This window comes from Symphalangus syndactylus, chromosome 21 (genome assembly GCF_028878055.3).
Source record: "Symphalangus syndactylus isolate Jambi chromosome 21, NHGRI_mSymSyn1-v2.1_pri, whole genome shotgun sequence".
Lineage (NCBI taxonomy): Eukaryota > Metazoa > Chordata > Mammalia > Primates > Hylobatidae > Symphalangus > Symphalangus syndactylus.
Genome location: NC_072443.2, coordinates 70,839,571 through 70,859,308, shown reverse-complemented (window position 1 = coordinate 70,859,308; position 19,738 = coordinate 70,839,571). Strand labels below are relative to the sequence as shown.

Below are 19,738 nucleotides of genomic sequence, written 5' to 3'. Positions count from 1 at the left end.
TTAAAATATCCAAATGGAAAAACCCTATAGATCAAGATCTTTCAGAAAGACAACATACCTGTAACCGCTGCAACACTCCTGATCGTAAGTTTCCAAATCCATAGTGGCACTGCGGATTCAAAGCACTTTCTGATACCTCTTCATAGGGTGTCTGCTCAATTTCCCAATCAAACTCTTCATCGTCAACTACTTCCTCAGGAACCTCAGAAGCACCTGAATGTGTTAAATTTTAATTTTTTTAAGTATTGGATTTAAGTACAACTAGGGGAAGAAAAAGTATAGGAAAAAATGCCCACATAGATGTACCAAAAGACATGTACCAAATGTACCAAAACAATATTCATACCTCCACTATTCGTGATAGCAAAAAAAAAAAAAAAAGAACCAAAAATGTGGTATATTCATACAATGGAATATTACACAGCAATGAAAGCAAACAAATCTCAGCTAGAATATGAATAAATCTCACAAAAATAATGTTAAGTGAAAGCAGCCAGACAAAAAGAACACATACTGTATGACCTATATATGCAATGCAAAAACAGCCAAAACAGAGGATAGTGATTACCCTGGAGAGAGGGCAAAGTAATGGAGAATACAGGATGGTATTCTTCAGGTGTTGGAAATGCTCCATTTCTTGACAGAGGTGGTGTTCACTTTACATCGGTGGTTCCCAAACTTTTTGGCAGCAGAGATTGGATTTGTGGAAGACAACTTTTCCACAGATCAAAGAGGTAAAGAGATAGTTTTGGGGGATGAAACTGTTCCACCTCAGATCATCAGGCTTTACATTCTCATAGGGAGCACACAACCTAGACCCTTCGCAGGCACAGTTCACAGTAAGTTCATGCTCCTATGAGAATCTAATCTGATCTGACAGGAGCCAGAGCTCAGGCAGTAATACTCCTGGCCCTCCGCTCACCTCCTGTTGTGCAGCCAGGTTCCTAACGGGCCATGGATCAGTACTGGTCTGCAACCTGAGGGTTGGGGAGCCCTGTTTTACGTAACTCACTGAACTGTATACTTCTGATCTTGGCTCAAGATTCTAATATTTTGCCAACCACAGAACGCTGTTTCAATTGGTCCAAAAATGTGAGTGATCTGGTTCAATAGGATTTTTAATGTCTTAATTATATCACCAAAGAAGCTATTTTCATATGGTTTCACATGACCACCTTATACCTGAAGTATTTTCTTCCATTTCCTATTCACTATATCCCATTTCCCCTACAAATACACAGCATTCCAAATATTTCTCTTTATCTTAATTTCCTCCCAACTGCAATAAACATACCTATTTCTTCCACAAGTGGTTTTGCTGTCCTGGATTTTCTTGGTGCCAGAAGAGCAGTTAACATGTTCAGCCCCTCAAAATGCTGGCCAGGAGTTTCTTTGGGCAGGCGAATGGTAAAAATTCCTTAAAGATAAATTTGTTTTATGCTTAGATTAAAATATTTAAAAAGCTGGGCACAATAGTTCACACCAGTAATCCCAATACTCTGGCAGTCTGAGGCAGGAGGATCATTTTAGCCCAGGAGTTCAAGACCAGCCTGGGCAACATAGCAAGACCCCATCTCTACAGAAAATAATAATAAAATCTTTTTAATTAAAAGAAAAAAATAAAATAGTCAAAGACTTCACAAATATATCCGAGAAATACATGTCTTGGTAAAACATAATTCTATTTTACAGAGCTCTAAAACTATGCCCTCATAGATTTGGTGAATGCAAGTCAAGATAGAAAAAAGTTCTTAACAAGGGTTTTTCAGAAGCTGTCGTTTCTATAAAAAATTATTAATCTGGCTGGGTACAGTGGCTCACGCCTGTAATCCCAGCACTTCGGGAGGCCGAGGCGGGTGGGTCACTAGGTCAAGAGATCAACACCATCCTGGCCCACACGGTGAAACCCCATCTCTACTAAAAAATACAAAAATTAGCTGGCAGTGGTGGCACGTGTGCCTGTAGTCCCAGCTACGCGGGACGCTGACGCAGGAGAATCGCTTGAACCTGGGAGGAAGAGGTTGCTGTGAGCCAAAATGGGGCCACTGCACTCCAGCCTGGGCAACAGAGCGAGATTCTGTCTCAAAAAAAAAAAAAAAAAATTATTAATCTGTTAAAGCTACAGAATACTTTAGTCTTATACAGTATGACCTTCACCTACTGATAATATTAAAAATCCAAGTTAAAACTTCTAAAAATCAATGGCCTAAGAAGGTAATAGCTTAGAATTAACCAGGAGTTACTAATTAGACTTCTGGAAAAGGAGGAAAAAATCATAATACCTAATCCAATGGAGAATGGCAACAGTTTTAAAAACACACAGAATCTTAGACACAACAATTAAGGCTTAATAAGTTTTTCTGGCATGTCAGGAGATCTATCCCTAAAGTCTATGGCAGACTCAAATTCTATGCACTTCTTTTCTTTCCTTGACTGAGTTTATCAATCTTATTTAGGCTTCCCTGGGAACTTACTACATTATTTAGCACTTTTACATTTTAGAACATTTTGCCTCTTTCAGTGTACTGAACTGAATTCCAACATATCAAATACAACTCAGCCCAAATATCTCCGCATACACAATCTTAACTCCTGTGTACTTTTAAAATTTAATAATTTTGTTTCAATATGCAACTTACCTATAACTAAAAGCAGGTTTACTACCTAGAAAGGCAGTTTCACTATACTTCATTACACATTAATTACACTGCATTATGGGTTAGATCTCTGTCAATTAACCCACCCCCCCCCATACCCTACCCTTAGCCTAGTTCACTGAGGTCAATAATCATTGAATAAAGTACACAAGAGTACACAAGGTGTTCTAAATCCGATGACAAAGGAAGCCAGTGGCTTCTATAAAGGAAAAATAAATGGGTTCATGGCTAGCTGAAATGAAGGGCTTATCAATCATGAGGAGAAAATTCAATTAGCCTTTAAATGCCACCCATGCATAGTTTCTCTCTCACCTACCTGTTATTGAAATTCAAGTTTGAAAATTATACCAGAAAGATTCTACTCATAAGCTCATAAGTCATCCACATTTTTTATGATCAATCATTTCACATTCTAATTTTTACTTTTAAATGTCTACTAAATGTAGGGTAAGTACTCTAGGAAACAGAACCAAAGTAGTTAACTTTACTTTGAAGAACATCGTGAAATACTTTAAAAGACTTGGGGGAGGGGGGCGGGGAACATCAATAACGGGCACTAGACACTAAGAAACAAGAAAGAATGATAGGAACAGATTGTATTTGAAAGACATCGAAAGGTCCCCAACGTATCTTGAAAGATTATTATGTAAATAATGTGAAAAATCGCAAGAAATAAACTAACAAAAATTCCAAAGACAATACCTTTATCTGCATCATAGGATCCTTGCTCACTTCCATTTTCTACAATTCTTCCAGGAAGGCTTAATCTGCAGATTTAACACAGGTCTCATGAAGTCCTTAAATTATAACGTAACATAAGTGGCCATCCATACTTATAAACATTTAACCATCAAAATATATCAATCATTTTTTTAAGAAGTTCCTCAGTATTTCTTTCGAATTTTAATAAACTAAATAAGTTAGATTCTTTCCCCAACTAAGAAAGTAGAAATTAGAGATGACTCATCTTTCTATTTGAATACCCATAGTCACCAATAAAAGATACCGAAAAAGAAAAGCCATAATAAATAGTTGTTATCACTATTGTTATAATACAAGTTGAGTATCCCTCATCTGAAAATCTGAAATGCTCCAAAATCTGAAACTTTTTGAGCACCAACACGACACCACAAAGTGGAAAACTCCACACTTGACCTCATGTGATGAGTCACAGTCAAAAAGCAGTCAAAATTTGGTTGCATACACAAAAGTATTAAAAATATTATATAAAACTACTTTCTGGCTATGTGTATAAGGTGTATATAAAACAAATAAATTTTGTGTTTAAACTGGAGTTCCATCCCCAAGATATTTCATTATGTATGCACAAATATTCCAAAACTCTAGAAAATCTGAAATTTCAGATAAAGGACACTCAATCTGTACAGATAAGGGATACTCAATGGGAAACAATAAAGAAACACAAAACCAGCTGATTTTATCAGGCAAATTACTACTTTAAAAAAAAACGCAGAAAGCAGAAGTGTCAAATCTCATCATTATTATGTGGGGATTTACCCCTCTTTTGCACTAAAAGAAATGAAGTGATTGGCTGGATGCGGCAGCTTACGCCTGTAATCCTAGCACTTTGGGAGGCCGAGGCGGGTCGGTAACCTTAGGTCAGGAGTTAAAGACCAGCATGGCCAACATGGAGAAACCCTATCTCTACTAAAAATACAAAATTAGCCAGGCATAGTGGTGCATGCCTGTAACCCCAGCTACTCAGGAGGCTGAGGCAGAAGAATCACTTGAACCCAGGAGGGGGAGGTTGCGGTGAGCCAAGATCATTTGCCACTGCACTCCAGCCTGGGCGACAGAGTGAGATTCTGTGTCAAAAAAAAAAAAAAAAGAAAGAAAAAGAAAAAAGAAATGAAGTGATTTCCCTGCTTCCAGTCTTACCCTAGTTCAATCAGTCTTCCACTGAGGCCCCAAAATAATTTTTCTAAAACAGGAATCTAATTGTCACTTTTCTATTTTAAAAAGCGTCTATGGCTGCCTGATGTTGCCTAGATAATTTAAACTTATCAGAAGGGCATATCAGGCCCACTCTATATCATTCCAAATTTGAATTTGAGCTTCCTTTCCTCCCATGGCCCTCTCTCTTGTTTCCTACTAAATATGATTAAAAACAAAAACACCTGACAGTCCCAAAAGGCCCAGGACCTTTAATCCCAAGGTTTCATCAAGCTTCAATACATTTTCAGAATGAAAATCCCTCTAAGCCAGAATAACGGGTCAGTATATGGATGAGTTTGTTATAATGGTTACAAATGCTAACTTTAGTGTCAGAATCTGAATTAACTCCTAGATCTGCCATTTACCAGATGTGTAACAACCTTCTTTGTACAAGTTAATTATTCTTCAAGAATCATAAATCCCTCTTCTGTAAAGGGGGGAAATAACAGCAACGATCCAAGCGTTACTATGAGCATGAAATGATAATGCAAAGAGCTTAGTGGCTGGCACAACAGGTGAGCATTCAGAAAATGTGAGCTATTATTACCAGCTCCCTTCCCCTAAACTCTATAAGCCTAGAGTTAAATTCTTTTTTTTTTTTTTGAGACAGAGTCTCGCTGTCGCCCAAGCTGGAGTGCAGTGGCGCGATCTCGGCTCACTGCAAGCTCCGCCTCCCGGGTTCATGCCATTCTCCTGCCTCAGCCTCCCGAGTAGCTGGGACTACAGGCGCCCGCCACCGCATCCAGCTAATTTTTTGTACTTTTAGTAGAGACGGGGTTTCACCGTGGTCTCCATCTCCTGACCTCGTGATCCACCCGCCTCGGCCTCCCAAAGTGCTGGGATTACAGGCGTGAGCCACCGCGCCCGGCCTAGAGTTAAATTCTTACTGCATAGGAAATCATATTCGCTTGCATGGTGCCTCCCCAGCTACACTCTCCATTCGTCAAGGAGAGGGACCAGGTTTTATTCATCCTTGGTAAAGCAAACTGTATGCTCTTTTTTTTTTTTAGACAGAGTCTCGCTCTGTTACTCAGGCTGGAGTGCGATAGCGCAATCTTGGCTCACTGCAACCTTCGCCTCCTAGGTTCAAGCGATTCTCTCACCTCAAGCTGCCCAAGTAGCTAGGACTACAAGCGCGTGCCACCAAGCCCAGATAATTTTTTTGTATTTTTAGTAAAGATGGGTTTTAACCATGTTGGTCAGGCCGGTCTCAAACTCCTGACCTCAAGTGATCTGCCCACCTCGGCCTCCTAAAATGCTGGGATTACAGGAGTGAGCCGCCACACCTGTGGGCAAACTGTGTTATCAAAGAATGCCCATCTTACAGCACTCTTCCCAACCATGAAGGTCTATGTCCCCTCCCCTTAAAATTCAGCAGGCTCTGGGACTGTTTTGATGAATACAATAAAGCAGAAGTGACACCGGAATTAGACCTTTAACATATGAATTTGGGGGCAAGAGTTGGGGGGGTGCCCACAAATAATCCATCCTCGGCAACGGGTAAATAATAAAACCTCACTGTAACACTGTCCTAATAACAAATGAGATAATCCGTATAAAGCACTAACCTGGAGTAAAAATTCAATAAATATTTGCTACCACCATAATCATCTTCCTATTCTTCACATCTTGGCTTAAATATCGCCTCCCCAGAAAGGTTTTTCCTGACCACTTTATAAAACATGGGCCCCTTTTCATTCTGTATCAGTACACTTCTTTCTCCTCATAGCACACGCCACAATTAGGTACACTGTTAGTTTATTGTTTTCCTCTCCCCATTGTAAAGTACATGAGGGCAAGACTTTGTCTTGTTCAGCACAATAATCCCAACACTGAAACTCTATAAATAAACTAAAGAAATAAGTGAATTAAAAAACTGGAAAGTGCAATATATTCAAATAGGTACGTTATATGGTCTAAGGGAAATCTGAGCGAAACTGGTTCAGGAACAGTGAAAAAACCACCTTGACTGGTAGAGAAGGTTTGTATCACAAAAGTACTTGGGTGGGAAAAGTAGGCTGCAGCTACACTTGAGAAAGATTAGGAGGATGGATAAAGGGAACGACAAGAGATTGGCAATGCTTTAGGATGAATATGTAGCAGCGGGTTCTGTGGAATGGGGTTAATAGCAGTGCTTATCCCTAAGGAAGACTTTCAAAGTTAAATGAGATACAGCATCATAAAGCACTTAACGGAACTGCTTGTCCACCACACTGCGAGTTATCAGTGTTAGGTGCTACCAACGTTACGATTCTGCAAGGAGAATAATTTAAACTGATCAAGTGCTGACGGCTCCTCACGGAGACTTGGGGGAAACAACCACACTTCAGGGGCAAAACCAAACAGAAGAGCAGCAGACAGCAGGGAAGCAGGAGAACTAGGCTAATTTGGTGACAGAAGGTCCAAAAAAGATAAGAATTTCAGAAAGTAGGGAGCGGACAGGCAAGAGATGGATCAACAGAAGGCGGCCTGGACAAAGTTAAAAGGACCGACGGGTTGGTTGGGAAGTCACCGGGATGTCAGCGCGCGCCGTTCCGAGGGAGGGAGAGACTGGGAGAGCAAACGCGGAGTGAAAGGAAAGAACAGAACAAGTCAGAACGAGACGACAACTAGGGCGACAGGGCAGAAACGGGAAAATGACACGGTCCAAACGTCACTTTTTCAAGTAATTCCGCAATCCTTTGATGTGGGATTTAAGAAAGCTCAAGAAGGAAAGCTCAAGAAGGTGCAGCATCTAAAACGCACCCCTGGAAGAGGGCACTTCCCTGGCACCAAGAGAAGCTGCGGAAACGTCGGGAAAAGGCATTCGCGCAATCGAGCACTGCTCCCTCGACCTTGCATTTTCCCTCTAAAGCAGCTATCTAACGAAAGCGTCTTTCCTGCGGCCAGGCACCCCGAACTCACCTGAGAAAGTATGGCTTGGCGTAGAACTTGAAGTCGGACCCCTCGAAGTAGACGTCGAACTCGGAGACCCGGGCGTAGGGCACGCGGATGGCGATAGTCAGGAAGTCCGGATCCTGGCTGAGGTCGAACGCCGGGGTCAGCATCGCCGCACCGGACGCCAGGGCCGGCGCCGCTGGCTCTCACTGCCGCCGCGTTCCCGCCACGCAAACTCTCCAACTCCCCACGCGCAGGAACTCGCGCTGTGAGGAACGGAGCTTCCGGCGCGAGGCGGAAGTGCTCGCGCGTGAGGCAGGAAGTCTCGCCCCCGCCGATCTCCATGGAGACGGGACGCCTTTCGAGAAGAGGAGGAACTTTCAAAACGGCCGGGCGGAGAAGGGGCGTGGCGAGTGGTGCCTGCCTGGGCGCCGGCGTTGAACCGACGGGATGACTAGCAACCAAGCCTTTTTCGAGGTTCTTAGAGATGATTTTAACAGCACTGGCTTGACAGGTAAACAGACGTGCGTTTGAATCCCTTCCTGGCCACAACTTCCCAGCTGTAAGACCTTGGGAAAGATACAAAACCTCTCTATATCTTCTGTAAAACGCGGATAATATGAAAACCTAGCGCCATAGAAATGCTGTGAGGATAGCATGAAATTGTGCATGTAGAACTCTAATAACGAACTTGGCAACTTGTCAGCGCTTGATGTGCTGAAGTAGTCACCGCAGTAGCCACAGCAGCACCGTTACAGTGGTTTCCCTTAGTTCTCACCTGCCTTGTGAACAATTCCTCTTACACTTTCCCTTTCCTCCCTCTCTCTTTCCACTTCTCTTTTTCTGCAGCTCTCTCTCTCATTCTTAACCGCTTATTTGAAGAGTTTTCTCTTTAACAGAGCATCTGTCCCACTAATCTCATCTAATCTACGCTGCAAACTCTAAAGAAAACGTCTCAGAGAGGTTAAGCAGTATGTTTTATAACCATACATTTTACAGTGATTAGAACTCAGAACGTTTGACTCTTAAACCGTGTCGGTGACTGCATTCACAAATTAAGGTCCCTCTGTATTCCCCTTCTTTCCTTTTTCTCACTCTTGTCCTTACACTTGGCTGAGGACATCTTTTCTGTCGTTTTTTTCTACTTGTCTTCCCTGTATTTTCTCCCTTTGGAGTGTGCCCCTTACACTCTCTCAGTGCCTCTCCCACTAGTCTCCCTCTTCCCCCACATATTCCCTTGGCCTTTCCACACGTTATTTCCTGTTATTCCACCACTAATTAGAATAATCCAGTTGTATTTATTCCGTGGTTCTAAGTATCAGTGGAAAAGGGATGAAAGTAATCTCCTAGGACAGTGGAGATAACCGGAAAACTTCAAAAGTCTTTTCGATCTCCAGCTGTTTTATGATTCTAAGGAAACATTCTTGAAACTTCATTAGGACTCAAAAAAAAATTAATGGTAACGGGGCAAACATTAACTGAATACTATGTGCCAGCACTGCAGCAAACCCTTTATAATGATCTCATTCTGCCTCCTGACCGCTCTATGAAGTAGGCATTATATATTCCCTTGGCTTGCACAGGATCTCACAGCTAGTAAGTGGTGCAATGAGAATTGAAACCCAGGTGAGTCTGATTCCTAGGCCCAGGCTCTACACAATTACAGAGTTGACTCCCTCTGTTATTACCAGCTACTTCCTTTGTTTCACATGCTAAGGCCAAGCCTGCCTGCTTTGGACCATACTGAGCCTTACAAGTAATAGGCACTCAGTATTGACAATGAATTGATGCCAACTTTGATTTAGTAAAGCTCTCAAAAGGTCCCTTGAGATAGGCCTGTGACTAAACTATTCCAAGTTAGCTTCTTTACAAAGAATCTTGGCCGGGTGCGGTGGCTCACGCCTGTAATCCCGACACTTTGGGAGGCCGAGGGGGGTGGATCACCTGAGGTCAGGAGTTCAAGACTAGCCTGGCCAAGATGGTGAAACTCTGTCTCTACTAAAAATACAAAAATTAGCTGGGCATGGTGGTGTGCACCTATAATCCCAGCTACTCAGGAGGCTGAGGCAGGAGAATCCCTTGAACCCAGGAGGTGGAAGTTGCAGTAAGCTGAGATTGTGCCATTGCACTCCAGCTTGGGTGACAAGAGTGAAACTCCGTCTCGAAAAAAAAAAAAAAAAAAAGAAAGAATCTTTACATCTGCCATGGGTCCTCATTCCTGTAGGTCACAAGCATTAATATTTTTAAATTATTAATGCCAGAGAATCAACTGAAACAAGCTATGCTATCCATGAGGAAATTCTAATTCAAAGCACTTTGCAAACTAGAGCTGTGCATTTCCTGGGTACTTTATTATGTGTCTGGCAACACACACACACACAGGACTGCAACACAGAAAAACAGACAACACGGTTCAGTGCTGCTGTCATTATAAGAAATATATATTGCATCTGCTAAATCACAAAATACTGGTAGTTTCAAGCATATAACAAGGTTTTGTTGTTTTGGGTTTCTGTTGGTTTTTGTTTTCTTGCAGGCAATAGTTCTCTTATTTTTGCATTTCTAATTAGTGGTAAATATAAGTTATAGATTCATTCTCACTTAAGAACATAAAGTTCCTTTTGGCTGCCATGCAGCTTTGGTTCTTTCTCCTGCTTCCTCAAAGGCAGTCCTTCTAGCTATCACTTCAGACCCTTTTCTATTTCTACATCCATTTCTATGGACCCTGTTGCTTTGTGTTTAGACCCACTTTATGTGGGCACATTCTCACGCTATGCAGAATTACTTCTGCAACATGCTTTTTTTCCTACTTTGGTTCATTTTTGAGACATAGCTATATTGATTCATAGATCACATTGAGTTTCTATTTCTGAATACAGACATTGCTTGAGAATAAAGACATTATTTTAATGTTTTAAATTAGCTCTGGTTTAGAGGGGAAATTAGGAATGCAATTTTTCATCATTTTTGAGCATTCAAATGTTGCAGTATTTTTTATCTTTTCATTTTCTGAAAGCTTACTTTTGAATGGCCTTCCACTGTTTTAAAAATAGTTTTTCCTTCTGGCCTACAGAGGACATGAAATAAAATAATAAGATAAAGTTTTTTCCATGACCAACTTACGTAGGACAAGTATGTAACCCATCATCTTTCATTATATTAAATTGGTCCCTCCTCTGGTCTAACAACCCTGATTGTGATCCATAAGCTTCCAAATTAAATATTAAATTAAAAATGGTTTTTATAAACAGTTCCAATGTCAGCTTTATTACCAAGTTCTATTGTTAAGTCTTTTAATGGTGAAATACTCCTTGTTTCCAGAAGGTGGCATGCATATAGATGATTAAAACAATGTTATCTCAAAGAATGGAGTTTTAACCTATGTTGATAAATAGCTTCCTGAATAAGTTGTTTATAGCGCTAGTTCATTCTCTGAGCTATTTTGGGGAGGTGGTGGAATCTTACACGTTACTTGCAGACTACATCTTAAGCACCGTTATTATTTTGGCATACATCTTTTCAGACTCCTATTCATAAAAGTATGGGAAGTATTTTCAACAAAATAATGTCATAATCTATATTTGCTTTCTTCACTTAATATAGGATTACATGCTGGGCACGGTCACTCATGCCTGTAATCCCAGCACTTTGGGAGGCCTAGGCAGGTGGATCACTTGAGGTCAAGAGTTTGATACCGCTGTGGCCAACATGGGAAAACCTTGTTTCTACTAAAAATACAAAAAAATTAGCCAGGTGTGGTGGCACCACCTGTAATCCCAGCTACTCAGAAAGCTGTGAGGCAAGAGAATCCTTTGAACCTGGGAGGTGGAGGTTGCAGTGAGCCGAGATTGCACCATTGCACCCCAGCCTGGGCGACAGAGCAAGACTCATATACACATATATGGCATTACAATATTTCCATTTGACTACATTTTTGTCAAGAATAAGTTTATCCACAATTGTACTCTTTTGTTTTTTTCAGAAACAGGGTCTTGTGCTGTTTCCCAGGTTGGAGTGCAGTGGCAGGATCATAGCTCACTGCAGCCTCAACCTCCTAGGCTCAAGCAACCCTCCCACCTCAGCCTCCCAAGTAGCTAGGACTACAGGTATGTTTCACCACACGCTGCTAACTTTTTTTTTTTTAGTAGAGACGGGGTCTTGCTATGTTGCCAAGACTGGTCTCAAACTCCTGGCCTCAAGCAATCTTCCCACTTCAGCCTCCCAAAGCACTGGAATTATAAAAGTGAGCCAACACTCCTGGCCTAGTGTTATAACTCTTAAAAACAGAATTGAACGCAGTAATGATTCATTTTAAGAAAGGAAAAAAATAAAACTAATACTAGGATCACGAAACTAGAATAAAAATACAAAAGTTAGAATACAAACTAGATAACACATTTTGAAGTTTGAAAAAAAAATCCATTTGTATAACAGTGGTAATACAATGGGACTCATGAGGTTTTTATTTAAATTTATTTTATTTTAGGTTCGGGGATTCATGTGCAATTCTGTTACATGGATATATTGCATAATGGTGGGGTTGTCCTTCTATTTAGCCATCACCCAAATAGTGAACACAGTACCCATTAGGTAATTTTTCAGCCCTTACCCCTCTCACTCTTCCCCCTTTGGAGTCCCCATTGTCTACTATTTCCATCTTCATGTTCATGTGTACCCATTGTTTAGGCTCCTACTTATAAATGAGAACTTATAGTATTTGATTTTCTATTTCTGAGTTATTTCACTTAAGATAATGGCCTCCAGCTCCAACCATATTGCTGCAAAGGACTTGATTTCATTCCTGTTTATGGCTGCATAGTATTTCACGGTGTAATTGTACCACATTTTTTATTTTTTTATTTTATTTATTTATTTGAGGCAGAGTCTCGCTCTGTCACCCAGGCTGGAGTGCAGTGGCGCAATCTCGGCTCACTGCAACCTTTGCCTACCGGGTTCAAGCAATTCTCCTGCCTCAGCCTCCCGAGTGGCTGGGACTACAGGCGTGTGCCACCACACCCAGATAAGTTTTTGTATTTTTAGTAGAGACGGGTTTCATCATGTTGGTCAGGCTGGTCTTGAACTCCTGACCTCAAGTGATCCACCCGCCTCGGCCTCCCAAAGTGCTGGGATTATAGGCATGAGCCACTGCACCCAGCCACCACATTTTCTTTATCCGGTCAACCACTGGTGGACACTTAGGTTGATTTCATGACTGCTGTCGTGAATAGTGCTGCAATACACATATGAGTACTGGTTTCCTTTTTTTTTTTTTATGAGATGGAATCATGCTCTGTTGCCCAGGCTGGAGTGTAATGGTGTGATCTTGGCTCACTGAAACCTCTGCCTCCCGAGTTCAAGTGATTCTCCTGCCTCAGCCTCCCGAGTAGCTGGGACTACAGGTGCACACCTGGCTAATTTTTTTTGTATTTTACTAGAGATAGGATTTCACCATGTTGCCCAGGCTGGTCTCGAACTCCTGAGCTCAGGCAGTCCGCCCACCTTAGCCTCCCAAAGTACTAGGATTACAGGCATGAGCCACCGCACTCAGCCAAGTGTCTTTTTGTAATATAATGATTTCTCTTCCTTTGGGTAGATACCCAGTAGTGGGATTGCAAGTTCAAATTATATTTCTATTTTTATTTATTTGAGAAATCTCCATACTGTTTTCTGTAGAGGTTGTACTAATTTCCATCCCCACCAACAGTGCACACGCATTCCCTTCTCTCCACATCCATGCCAACATCTGTTGTTGTTTGACTTTCTAATAATGGCCATTCTGACTGGTGTTAAGATAATGTGTCGTTGTTTTAATTTACATTTCTCTAATTAGTGATGTTGAGCATTTTTTCATGTTTATTGGCTACTTGTATGTCTTCTTTGGAGAAATGTCTGTTCGAGTCCTTTGCCCACTTTTTACTGGGTTTTTTCCCCCTTGTTGAGTTGTTTGAGTTCCTTGTAAATTCTGGATATTAGTCTTTTGTTGGAGGCATAATTTGCAAATATTTCCTGCCATTGATACCCTGAGTTTTGCAATTCCAAGCTATAAACTGCTTCTAAGAGGACGCAAATAAATTCATGGGTAACTGACAGATAAATACAGGACTGTAAAAGAGGTTTAAGGGATGGTCCCAACAGGATGTAGACTAAGAAGACCATGAGTCTGACACTGGTGATCTCCAGTGGTTTTCAAACCCCTCTGGATTTAAGTGCAGCTATTTTTGTTCTTTTCTCCAATCCGTTAGCCCATTCACATTACAGTTATTAAGAGTTAAACTTGCTAAGGAGCACAGTGTTAGCACTAATGTAGCATAGTAATGAGTGTTTCAGGGAGGATTCAGCCCAATTCCAATTTTGCACAAGTTGAATAAAGCTCCGAAGAAAATCCAGAATGGCTACAGCTGACATAAGAGTGTTTTTTGACAAGATTTCTGAGCAATGTACCTAAGGGCTTAGTGATATATATTTCAAGATGCCAGTCTTATCCCATTAAATGAAATGCAGGATTACAAAAGAGTGCTAACTGAACAGCATTTCAAGCCTCCTTCATTGTTTAACATCATATTTTGAAAAGACATCTGCAAAAGGTACTATTCTGATGCCCTGCCCAGATTCCCTTTATGGAGCCAGGAAGCTCATCTGTCACTAGCAGTGAATGTAATGGCTTGCCACTGATCCTGCCAAAGAATTGCCTTAGCGCAGGGTTTCTTCACCCCAATATTTTGTGCAGGATCATTCTTTGTTGCAGAAGCCTGTCCTATGCACTGTAGGATGTTTAGCAGCATCCTTATCCTCTAATCTCTCAATACAAGCACGAGTTTTCCTGGTGTGACAATCACAAAACATCTCCAGACTTTGCCAGATGCCCACAAGGGGACAAAATTGCCCAGGGCTGAGAACAGCTGCTCTAGATTGATAGAAGAAACCTCCAGGATTTAATTACTACCACCACCACCACTACCCCCTTGCCCAGGCCTGCAATCATGAAGAGTGATATGGGGTTCAGAAGACCACCTCAAAAGGGAAGGTGACTCTGTGGCATGGCTTATGCTCCAGAGTTTTGTTTTGTTTTTTTTAATGGGATCAGGCCAAGGCTAGATTTTCCCAAAACCCACATCTTTCTTTGGCTGTCTTCCCTTTTCCCATTCCCTTTCACCTCCTCCTTAATAAATTTCTCCAGAGAACCCTTCCTCATAGATCACATGCATCAAAATCTCTCAGGATCTCGCTGGGTACAGTGGCTCACACCTGTAATCTCAGCACTGTGGGAGGCAGGAGTGGGCGGATCACCAGAGGTCAGGAGTTCAAGACCAGCCTGGCCAACAGGGAGAAACCACGTCTCCACTAAAAATACAAAAATAGGCCGGGCATGGTGGCTCATGCCTGTAATCCCAGCACCTTGGGAGGCTGAGGTGGATGGATCACCTGAGGTCAGGAGTTCGAGACCAGCCTGGCCAACATGATAAAACCCTATCTCTACTAAAAATACAAAAATTAGCTGGGCATGGTGGTAGGCACCTGTAATCCCAGCTACTCGGAAGGCTGAGGCAGGAGAATCGCTTGAACCTGGGAGGCGGAGGTTGCAGTGAGCCGACATTGCACCAGTGCACTCCAGTCTAGGCAACAAGAGTGAAACTCCATCTCAAAAATAAATAAATAAATAAAAATACAAAAATTAGCCGGGCGTCGTGGCACATGCCTGTAGTCCCAGCTACTTGGGAGGCTGAGGCGGAGAATTGCTTGAACCTGGGAGGTACAGGTTGCAGTGAACGGAGATCACACGACTGCGCTCTAGCCTGAGCAACAGTCAAGACTCTGTCTCAAAAAAAAAAAATCTCTCAGGATCTGCTTCTAAGGAACCTGACCCATGACCACACTTAAGGAACCCCTTAAACATTCTTCACACTCCTGCTAAATTACTGGAGAAAAGTTTCTACAATACTCGTGGAGAACAGCTGATTCAAGTCTTCATCTTACTTTTTAAAAAGTTCTTACAGTCTAGTTATCCTTAGCCTAACTAATGTTTTCCTTGATTCAGAGTGAACATATTTTTATTTTTATTATAATTTTTTTGAGGTGGAGTCTCGCTCTATCACCCAGGCTGGAGTGCAGTGGCGCAATCTTGGCTCACTACAATCTCCGCCTCCTGGGTTCAAGGGATTCTCCCGCCTCAGCCTCCCAAGTAGCTGGGATTATAGGCACACGCCACCATGCCCGGCTACTTTTTGTATTGTTTAGTACAGACGGGTGTGAAAATATTTTTAGTCCCTCATGCAGAAATGATTTAAATGTACCTTTTTTGGCTAGAAAGATTGTGGTGGGATTGTAAACTGGTATAACTACCTTAAAAAATTGTTTGGCAGTATCTACTAAGGCTAAACATATGTATACCTTGAAATTCCTCTTTTATACATAACAGAACTGAAGTAATATTCCGTCGAGAGACATGTACCAGAGGGTTCATGGATACATTATTCATAATAGTCAAAACTGGGTACAATTCAAGTGCTCATTCAGAGTAGAATGGGCAGAGCTGGGCACGGTGGCTCACGCCTGTAATCCCAGCACTTTGGGAGGCCGAGGCGGGCAGATCACGAGGTCAGGAGATCAAGACCATCCTGGCTAACACGGTGAAACCCCGTCTCTACTAAAAATACAAAAAATTATCCAGGCATGGTGGCGGGGCCTATAGTCCCAGCTACTTGGGATGCTGAGGCAGGAGAATGGCGTGAACTCAGGAGGCGGAGCTTGCAGTGAGCCAAGATCGCGCCACTGCACTCCAGGCTGGGCGACAAAGCGAGACTCTGTCTCAAAAAAACAAAAGAGTAGAATGGGCAAGGGCCAGGTGTAAGGGCCAGGTGTGGTGGCTCACACCTGTAATCCCAGTGCTTTGGGAGGCCAAGGTGGGCAGATCACCTGAGGTCGGGAGTTCGAGATCAGCCTGACCAACATGGAGAAACCCCATCTCTACTAAAAATAACAAAATTAGCCAGGCGTGGTGGCACATGCCTGTAATCCCAGCTGCTCAGAAGGCTGAGGCAGGAGAATCACTTGAACTTGGGAGGCGGAGGTTGCAGTGAGCCATGATCACACCATTGGAATCCAGCCTGGGCAACAAGAGTGAAACTCCGCCTCAAAAAAAAAAAAGAGTAGAATGAGCAAATTGTGGTATATTCACTCAATATTGCCACACAGCAGTAAGAATAAATTACTGCTATTCATGGCAACATACATGAATCACATCAGGCACATTAAGTCAAAAAGGCAAGACCCAAGAGAGTATATATTAGATATTTCCACTTATACGAAATTCAAAAACAGGCAAAACCAGTATATGCTCATAGATGTGAGAATAGTGATTACATCTGTGTGAATGGTTATTGAGGGGACATGAGACAGCCCCCTGGAGTACTGAAAATTTCATTTTTATCTTAGTTGGAATGGGAATTATATGAGTGTATTCATACATAAAAATTCATAGAGCCATGGATTTAAGATTTGTGCACATTACTCTGTGTAATATCTCAATAAAAAAGAGAATCTGTGGATGCCTGGACAACAGTCAGAAGACTCTGGATGCTGAGAAGGGATGCTGCTGCTGTTGGCTCACAGCTGTGTTCCTCACAGGGCACTGCCCTTACCTAGCAAGAACTATCTTATCCAGTTACCCTCCTCCAGAGGGCTGATGTGGATACAAAGGCCTTAACTCCTTGCCCCAATATGAGACAACTCCGAAAAGGCTGTTAAATACTGAAGAAGAAAAAAGTCTGGCCGGGCGCGGTGGCTCACGCTTGTAATCCCAGCACTTCGGGAGGCCGAGGCGGGCGGATCACGAGGTCAGGAGATCGAGGCCATCCTGGCTAACACAGTGAAACCCCATCTCTACTAAAAAATACAAAAAAAAAAAAAAAAAAAGAAAGAAAAAAGTCATCCCAACTCTAGAGCTCCTGGTAGAAATGGTATGGTCGGGCACGGTGGCTCATGCCTGTAATCCCAGCACTTTGGGAGGCCGAGGCGGTTGGATCACGAGGTCAGGAGATCGAGACCATCCTGGCTAACATGGTGAAACCCCGTCTCTACTAAAAATACAAAAAATTAGCCGGGCTTGGTGGTGGGTGCCGGTAGTCCCAGCTCCTAGGGAGGCTGAGGCAGGAGAGTGGCATGAACCCGGAGGCAGAGCTTGCAGTGAGCCGAGATCGCACCACTGCACTCCAGCCTGGATGACAGAGCGAGACTCCATCTCTTTGTATAGGTGTATCTCCAAAAGCATCCCCCAAAACCATCTGCACTCAACTTTCCTTCTTAGAGTCTTAGACTGGAATGCTGACCTTCCCTTCAATACTGAAATTCCCCAAATTAACTCTGCAGCCTCCTTGTTGATTTTCCTGCAGTGTCCTTTCCCGGCATTTCTTCACTGAGGGGTCTTAAAGCCATGAGTTTGCCTGTACAGTCATGTGCCCCATAATGACCTTCCGGTCAACAACAGACCACATATAAGATAGTGGCCCCATAAGATTATAATACTGTATTTTGACTGTACCTTTTCTATGTTTAGGTATATTTAGATATACAAATACCTATCATTCTGTTACAATTTCCTACATTATTTAGTACAGCAACATGCTGTGCAGGTTTGTTGCCTAGGAGCAAAAGCCTACACCATACAGCTCAGGTGTATAGGAGGCTAGGCCATTCAAGTTTGTAAGTATGCTCTGATGTTCACACAATCACTTAAAGACAGAATCACTTAATGACACATTTTCCAGGACGTGTCCCTGTCATTACATGGTGCATGACTTTACTTTAAAAATCCATCCAGGCATGGTGGCTCATGCCTGTAATCCCAGCACTTTGGGAGGACAAAACAGGAGGATCACTTGAGGCCAGGAGTTCAAGACCAACTTGGACAACAGATTGAGACTCTGTCTCTACAAAAAAAAATTTTTTTTAAAGTAGCTGGGGCTGGGCACAGTGGCTCCACACCTGTAATCCCAGCACTTTGGGAGGCTGAGGCGGGCGGATCATTTCAGATCAGGAGTTCTAGACCAGCCTGGTCAACATGATGAAACCCCATCTCTACTAAAAATACAAAAAAATTAGCCGGGTGTGCTGGCACATGCCTGTAATCCCAGCTACTGGGGAGGCTGAGGCAAGAGAATCACTTGAACCCGGGAGACGGAGGTTGCAGTGAGCTGAGATCATGCCACTGCACTCCAGCCTGGGTGAAAGAGTGAGACTCCATCTCAAAAAATGAAAAAAAATTTAGCTGAGTGTGGTGACATGCAGCTGTAGTCATAGCTACTTGGGAGGCTGAGACAGGAGGATCACGTAAGCCCAGGAGGTTGAGGCTTCAGTGAGCTATGATTGCACTGCTGCATTCCCGCCTAGGCAGCACAGCAAGACCCTGTCTCTAGGGGGAAAAAAATCCATTGCCAGGGCATTCTATCTTCCTGAATGTCTTTTGATTATTGCAGCCTCCCAAAAGAAAGCCAATCTTGTTGAAGGAAAAAAAAAACAAAACAAAACGAGCTCTAAGTAGGAGGAAAATTGGCCCTCCTGCAATTTGAAACTATTTCTGTAGATTATATGTATTGTAAACTCATTACAGGCACTTCTCTGTAAAGTTAAAATAGTATAACTGGCTTGTTTTATATTGTTTTCCCAGAAGAGTTCACATTAGTTGCTTTTTTTCCAAAATAAGGACCAATCCTTTCAACAAGATGCCTTAGTGTTTAAAATGCAGTTAGCAATTTTGTTATTGTCAATTGTACATAATCAAAACATGCCTTCAGATCCTTCTTCCAATCTTCTTCTTTTCATTTGTGCTCCATTCTCCGCGCTGCTTTTTGCATATCCTCTGTAAGTGTTCATTCATCCTTCCATTTCCTTGAACTTCTTTTCCCTACGTTGACATTTTCTTTGTTTCATATCAGTTTTTTGATTTTTTTTTTTTTTTTTTTTTTTTTGCCTTATAGGTTTTGTTTATTTACACTTGCTTTTTGTGGTCACTTCAGTATTTAACAGCCTTTTGGTTGTGATTTTTTTTCTCTTCTTATTTTTTTTCCTTTGGTTGTGATTTTCAAATTGTACTTTATAGCCAATTAAGCATATACTCTCTTTAGATAAGACATGAAGAAACCATTTCTGGCCGGCCGCAGTGGCTCACGCCTGTAATCCCAGCACTTTGGGAGGCTGAAGCGGGAGGATCACGAGGTCAGGAGATTGAGACCATCCCGGCTAACACGGTGAAA

General features: G+C 42.2%; 1 protein-coding gene across 1 annotated transcript in view; it reads right to left on the bottom strand.

Moving 5' to 3' along the window:
• Positions 1–7,833, bottom strand: part of SHQ1 (SHQ1, H/ACA ribonucleoprotein assembly factor) — a 105,672-nt gene extending 97,839 nt beyond the window's left edge. The window contains exons 1-4 of the mRNA XM_055260451.2: positions 7,518–7,833; positions 3,360–3,424; positions 1,295–1,417; positions 59–213 (exon numbers count right to left, since the gene is read on the bottom strand). Coding sequence (XP_055116426.2) covers positions 59–213; positions 1,295–1,417; positions 3,360–3,424; positions 7,518–7,660 — 486 coding nt within the window. The 5' untranslated portion in view covers positions 7,661–7,833. The remainder of the gene's footprint in view (positions 1–58; positions 214–1,294; positions 1,418–3,359; positions 3,425–7,517) is intronic.
• Positions 7,834–19,738: the final 11,905 nt, after the last annotated feature.